Here is a 7500-nt window from a genome sequence, read left to right on the forward strand (position 1 = left end):
CTTTTTTAGCGCAAAAGTTCACCTGGTATAGCCTGCGTGGCAGGCGCGAAAAGGGGAGGGAAGAGAAAAATGCGAAAGAGAGAGGGAGATTGAACACCTGCTCTAAGAAGCGGTGTTTTTGCATATGCCCACCGTTACTCTGCTAATCCGATAACGTCAACTGTCAATATGTGACCAATCAGAAGGAAGTAGAGCGCGCTTCTCAGCATGGGCGAAACTTCAGACACGTCACTTTGTTTACCGGTAGTTGTTACGTCGAAAAGGTTTTTTTCAAATGATATCATAAATGAGTTAGTTAATTAGTAATTATTCCTAATAACATTGTCTTTAATTCAATAAACACTGTCCAAAAATAAATGAATTGGAAAGAACAGTTAACCCTTGTCGAAGTTAGAGTTGCCCAGCAAACCTGACAAATAATACTTTCTTGTGAATTAACAAAACTTACTGGTCTTGCCCAACCAAATAGCGGTCCCATAAACCGAACAGTCACCTGACAAAAAGGCGAATTATGAAAGGAGAAATATAAATATTTTTGTCAAAAAGCTCCATGGATAGTTTTTACCACTTTTTTACCGGAGATTCAAATCATATAGACACTTTTTTGCGGAGGCGTATGAACTATATGAACTAAAAATTTTGCTTGGCCAGTTTTTAAAATTCTCCGAATAATTAAAACCGGCCCCTTTCGTGAGAAACGGCTTGCAACGTCGAACCTGAACTTGGTGTTTAGCCAGACAAAACCTCCAACTGATCATCCTTGCCTGTTAAACAATCTATTGCAGCTTGTTCTCGTTCAGATTTTAATGCCAAGTAGCTACTCGATTGGCGTAATTTTGATCTGACCTTCTAAAGATTTTGCCAAGAAAACATGTTTTCTTTGTTGCCTGTCCCTTCATCTTGATTTTTTGTTCCTTTATGAGCGTAAATGAGTAATTCATTCTGGCTCTACCAATAGGAAATTTGCGGCCGAAGAAATAAACAAAGAGGTACGTCCGGTGTTCTTATAGCAGGTATCAATTTTCCTCTCTCCCCAATCCCCTCCTTTTTCCCTTTTCTTCCCTACTCCTTTCTCTTTCAACGCCTGCCACGCAGGCTAACCTGGTATAGCAACGGTTTGTAAGGAAATGATCTCTAAATGGAAATTTCTTTATTAACTCCAGTAAAAGATACTACTAATCCTTTATGACACCATCTGATAGCTTCTTTGAACTTTTTCAAACGAATACAGGCACTTGCACCTGAAAAGGAAAGAAATCACTGCTTCATGTTTGTTATATTAAGGAAGGAACATACCTTAAGAAAATATTTGAGAGTGGAAGAAGAGGAGGTTTTTTGCTATTAAAAATTTCGTATTCTAAGTGTTTGTGAACGGCTGATATGGTCTGGAGAAATTAAATAGTAATTATTATTCATTCAAAATATTTCCCCGGTTCTGATTGGATAAAAGCACACGCATAATTCACCATAACCAGCTACTGATGACCAAATTTGGAAGAATTTTGCGATTAATAAACCGATGACGTCAAAAGCGCAGCGTTCTTGCAGGTCAATGCACCGTTAACCGAGAAGGCCTGGGGACGAGGTTGAGTTGTTTTAGTTGTGAAAACAAAAATGGCGGACATTTCACTCGTTTCAAGAGTAAGAACTAGGCGAAATAATAGATAAAAACATGGCAAGAACAACGAGAAGACAATTCGAAGGGCGACATCTCCTATTTGGAGAATATTTGCGGAGCTGAACAAACCTAAACATGCACTATCGAAGTTAAACTTAACATCTATGGAGATAAGCATGTTTTAGCTATGTTTTTAAACTAGGAATTATTTTGAATCAATAATAAAACAATTATTGAATTCGGGTTTCGTTTCATATGAAGAATTATGGAGATCGAGGAGGGTGTTATCCTCCTCGGCCTACGGCCTCGACGGATAACACCCTCCTCCGTCTCCATAATTCTTCATAAGATACTCAGCCTCATTCATTAATTGTTAATTGATCTCTTGAATAAATAAGTGGTAATATTAGTGTCGATCCATGGCAATAATAATAATTATTATCAAAGTAAATTACAATTATCATAAAAAAATCTCGCAGAATCCTTTGAGGCATTTTTTTAAAAAGCTTTATTACTTTGACAATTTTATACGTAGAAGACTGTTAGACTACAAAAAGAGAACATTTGCCATAAAATATCTTCCCATGTCAAATGTAAGGTAATGACGTCATAAGTCACGTGACTGTTTCCCAATTAGGTTTTTTTGTTGCTGTAACAAGATTTTATTAACGAGTTAAAAAGAAATAGCATATTTGAGGTTTTAGTTGTGTGGGGCCTTTAAAAATATCCAGCTGACGTCCGTTATTTAAAATTTAAGGGGGTAAAGAACATGAGCGAAAAAGTCGGGAGACTAGGCCGAGGGCTGTAGAGAGTCAACCATTTATCACACGGCAGGGAAAATTTGCGGGAAGGTAATGTTCTACCTGATAATTTTTTTCATGAACAAAAGAGACATGACATCATCAGTCACGTGATCTAGACGTTTTGAATATTTTAGTTCGTTTTTAAAGCCGTACTTTTTTGGTATAAATTGGCAAGTTTTTGCTGTTTTTTCTCAATAATTCTTTACACTGTATTGTCTCTAAGAAGACAATAATCCTGAAGTTTTGAATTTTTTTTTCAGGCTTCTTTATGCAATTGCATAAATTGCGTTCACTGCGACGATAATTTCCTCACTTTCATTTCATTTCCGCAGTTCATATATGATTTATTTCATATATCAATAACGCTCATTGCTTTCACGGGATCATATGAACCCACAACTGACCTGCTCCCAACGTCAGTGGCTTCATAGCTCAGTTGGTAGAGCATCGCACCGGTAATCGCGAGGTCACGGATTCAAACCCCGTTGAAGTCCTGAATTTTTTTCAGGCTTGTTTACGCAGTTGCATAAATTGCTTTCACTGCGACGATCATTTCTTCATTTTCATAATTATTATTCCATTTTCAAGGCAGAACCTGAAACGAATACTAAGCTAGAAGTTTAAAAGTTGCATAAATTGACCGATATTGCAAGTTAAAATCTTAAAGGAGACCTGCTCTTGAGACTTTTGTAAAATCCTTTTCAACGTAACTGTCTGTTTGCCGAAATAAATGTTCAATGTTTGTGTCTATAAAGGAGAACTTTAAAAACTAAAAGGATGTATTTGGCGGCTATATTGTTTCTCTTCATTCCGGGGAGAGAGATCATGTAGCGGCTCTTCTAACCCTAAAAGCCAAATGGTTTACTACCCTAACCTAAAACAATGGAAGTAATGATGAACACTGTTGTGTTCATGATGTTTTCCCCGACCAATGAAAAGACACCTTACGAGCACTGAACCGTATGATCGTACGATTCTCTCCCTCTTACGAATCGATAGTCCATAGATTTCTTAAACGTTCTCCGGCATGGACTAAGCCTGAAAGAGTATTAATGGGTTTTTTGTGACCTTTAAGTCTACCTTCGATCAGTTAAAGATTAAATTCTACGAGGAAATTAAAAAAAAAAAAAAAAAAAGTCGTGCTTCAAAACTGTCAATCAACATGGAAAAGGAATATATACCTCTTTTAAACTCGAATTGTCAGCCTTTACCGAGGTGGTCCAGTGGATCGGAGACGTTAACTTTTAGTTCTAACTGATTCTGAGGGTCCGGGTTCGAATCCCGTTGAAGCAAATTTTAAAAATCTCTTTTTTACCTGCGTGGTGCATATAGCTAATAACATAATGTGGTAAATTGAAAGCAATGTTTACAGGCCGGGAATATATAAAATGCGGTATGTATCATATCATATCATCTACTGGTATTTTTAGTAATACTGGACACTGTTATCATTACTTAGCTCAACTGGCTCAATCGTCGATTTTCACAAGTGCCTAATTTAATTTGAGAGGTAACTGCTTAGAGATGGGACGTCAGAATGAACTAAATTCGACAGTTTCAAATTAAATACGACTTTGTCGAATCTGCGACTGCAACGTTAAGCGGAGCTCTCAAGCGTGAAGCGCGCGCAGCGGAGCACCATGCGTAAGAAAATGTGGTAAACTACCCATCCGAGAAAATTTGATAATCACGTGACCGTCACCGACTGACCGCCCCGAGAGTCCGTCCGCACCACATGCATACCAATGTAAAATAATTCAATCAACAGGTATGGCAACCGAAATACAATTCAAGGTTTTATCTGGAAAGAAATCGCACTGCCGCCCGGACTTTAAGAAAGAAAAAACAACAACAAAGTCGTGTCTTTTTCGACGTTATTTTTGATGTTTACACTCACGTGGATAACAGAGAAAGAGCTAGAGCGAGTGATTGAAAACAAAAGACACGAATTTTGTAGGAAAAAAACATGAAAATTCAAAGCGGAGGTGAGACAATGAGAAATGCTAGCGGCCAGCAAGGTGAAAATGAGGGGCAGTGAAAAATAAAAGCGAACATGAACACAGGAGGCAAAATATTAGGTAAGCACGTACGACAGTTCCTCCATAAAAATAATGTGTAACTAGTAAGTTTGACGATTTAGTCCTACAAAACAGCGTTGTAGTTGTGCAAAACAACGGCAAAGAAAGACAAAAAAGAGTGCTGCACGTGCACACTTTTTTTTTGCTAATTAGAGAAAAAAGTGTGCTGCACGTGTAATTTGTTTCTTTGCTAATCACATCTATTGATCTTGATGCCATTTTCATTGCCGTCCCCGTTTAGCATTACACGACTTAATTTTTTTTCTTTATAAGTATTATTAACCAGAGCTTCGCTTTTAGCCCTGGCTGAATATGTATGTTATAGTGTAGTAAAATAATTATAATTTACTTTTACCGGTATCACTTGTAATATTAATAATAATAATAATAATAATAATAATAATAATAATAATAATAATAATAATAATAGTAACAATAATAATAATAACAATACAAGATAAAAAATTATTGATATAATAAAAACTATTTACCTTACGGGGACTGAAATAGCTAAGGCGCCGGTAATGTTGTCCGAGGAACCAACCCACGGAAAAGCGGTAAGAAGACAACAGTTTTACCGTACGCGAGCGTTTAGTTGACACTTATACCTGGTTTGTACTGTAATTAAATTAATAATCTCATAATTGTGGTCAGGAAAGAAATATTCAGTGGAGATGGATTTATAGTTGATTTACCTGGCACACAAGCTTTAAAAAAATATGGTAGTAAGTCGATGGCAATTTTTGAATCATTTAGAGCTTCAGTGTAGTTCCCTGCGAAAAGAAGGAACGCAGAAAACAATTACACCTTAAAAAGAACCGGTTCAGTTGACACGTTCACCTGGTTTGTACTGTGACGGATTACAGTATATTTTAGGTTGCCTTTCTCAGTAACTTGTCCTGTCAGTTACTGTGCTTACATTGTAGCGGATCCTTCTAAAATCTCCCGCCCTTGGCAAAAGAATTAATGGAGACCGAAACCAATTATGGAATTGCACGCGCCTTAGGCATTCTACCAATGAATAGCAACTGAAATTAGTTATTCGGAGCAGCTTTTACTTGTGGTCTTTTCCTTTAGAAAGCGTAAAACATAAAGCATGACTAGAAATATGTAACTGACACGCCTTGCTTGACTGTTCTTACAAAAACTGTCCTTACAAAACCGATACATTTAAAAGTGTTTAGAAAGTTGACAAGCAACTTCTTACCCAAATCTAAATGTGCTGTTGCCCTGTTGCTGTACAGTTTGGCGTTCAGTTCTTTATCCTTGCAGTTCACTTTAATTCCTTCTGTGTAGAAGTTTATGGCGCTGCTGAAATTCTGTTTGTTGTACTCATCGTAACCCTCATTGTTGTAAACCTCTGCAATTGCTATAATACAGCAATTTATAATTATTTCAGTGATTTTTTAAAACTTTTTGTGATAAACCAACGTAATCATTATTTGCTCTTGATCGGTCTACTCCCAGCCAGGATTGAAAATAGTTAAATTAGGCCCGCGCACACTCAGTGACAAAATGTACATGTATTTGTGAATAACAGAGATCTTCCATCTAACCGGATAAAATTTTTATACTGTTGACATTACATTATGGAAAGAAAAGAGCAAGGTTCGCCTCACCCTTTAAAGTGTCATCGTCAAACAGGAGTGTTTCATCATCTGCTGATGTGACGTCACCTGATCCCGGACCTCTCTCCATGAATGCTCTGACACCGGTTTAAGATTGGATTATCTTTGCCTAAGAGCCGTTGCCAGGGCCTGATAAGAGAAACGGAAGATCATGTTTACTTGCTTTTTACAATATGTTAAGAATTTTTATCCATATTATACTTTTTGTCAACGCATTTATCACATCCAATGGCTTAGAAAAGGAGTCGTTATCACTTACAGTCAACTCTCGTTTGCGGACACCTCTCTATTACCGAGACTCCACTAATTACGGACAGCTGCTGAATCCTCGGTGAAAATTACACATATTTGACTGAAACAAATTCCCGCTAAAACGGACTTACGGACACTTCTGTCGATCCCGACAAAACAACTTCATTCCATGTTCGAACTCTCGTTATGACGGACATCAATCAGCTTTTTTGGAATTTTTGGCAGAATTATCACAGATTACAGTTTATTTCTTCCTCTTCTTCTCTTCGTCTCTGTCACTTTGGTTGAAAAGTGAACATTCCGATTCTCGTTTAACATGATCCTTGTAAGAAACTACCGTACTTACTTGCAAAAAACTCTATGGTGTTTGTGTCAGTACTACAAATTTTTCATTGACTGTTGTGGTAAATGAAAGGGAGATGCAAAAAAAAATTAAGGTCTGTTAATGTTACGATTTGTCTTGTTTGTAAATAAAGTTCTGACGCTCTTTATATGCAAAAAAATGCACTGCAATTGGTTTTGGAGACAATGTACAATATGAATAAAGTTAATTCCGCTAATGTCAAGAAATTTTTTCTCGCAACCCGTTATTACGGACTCTCGCTATAAAGGACACTAAATCGCGGTCCCGAGGGCGTCCGCAGTCAGTAACGGGAGTTGACTGTATTCTGCATAATTAGTTAACTGAGGAGTGAATTTTTTACGATAACTTTTCTGTATTCGGTCAGGTTGAAGTATCTTTGTATGGACAAAATTGCTTCGAAGACATTTACATCAAATTCAAGATATCTGAGCTCGTAGAAATTTCGTAACTACCTTGCGTGCGAAGAGATACCCCTAATTACGCATGCAGGATCGCAAATTCTTGAATCTGAACTGCAAGTACCAACTGATTCAACTTTCGAATAATAAATAAATTAATGGTATCTTGGGGGGCACGGCTTGACCTGGCTTGTCACATCAGTTAGCCTCCCACACAGGCGTTTTTGGGGGAGCCCGTCTTTCATCTCTAACCACAGAAATACGAGCTTCCCTAAAAACGCCTGCGAGGGAGGCTTGTCACATATATACCAACAGACAAAGATACAAAGAACACCGACATATGAGCTATGTTTTTTTTT

The 7500-nt window shown here is 37.4% G+C and overlaps 1 protein-coding gene across 2 annotated transcripts in view; it reads right to left on the reverse strand.

Annotated features, from left to right (window-relative positions):
* Positions 1-1057: 1057 nt before the first annotated feature.
* LOC140938911 (tetratricopeptide repeat protein 4-like) overlaps positions 1058-7500 on the reverse strand; it is a 12523-nt gene continuing 6080 nt past the window's right edge. For both annotated transcript variants that reach the window (XM_073388435.1, XM_073388434.1), the window contains exons 2-5: positions 6119-6256; positions 5707-5868; positions 5195-5272; positions 1058-1241 (exon numbers count right to left, since the gene is read on the reverse strand). In XM_073388435.1, coding sequence (XP_073244536.1) covers positions 1135-1241; positions 5195-5272; positions 5707-5868; positions 6119-6197 — 426 coding nt within the window. In that variant the 5' untranslated portion in view covers positions 6198-6256 and the 3' untranslated portion in view covers positions 1058-1134. The remainder of the gene's footprint in view (positions 1242-5194; positions 5273-5706; positions 5869-6118; positions 6257-7500) is intronic.

This window comes from Porites lutea, chromosome 5 (assembly GCF_958299795.1).
Source record: "Porites lutea chromosome 5, jaPorLute2.1, whole genome shotgun sequence".
Lineage (NCBI taxonomy): Eukaryota > Metazoa > Cnidaria > Anthozoa > Scleractinia > Poritidae > Porites > Porites lutea.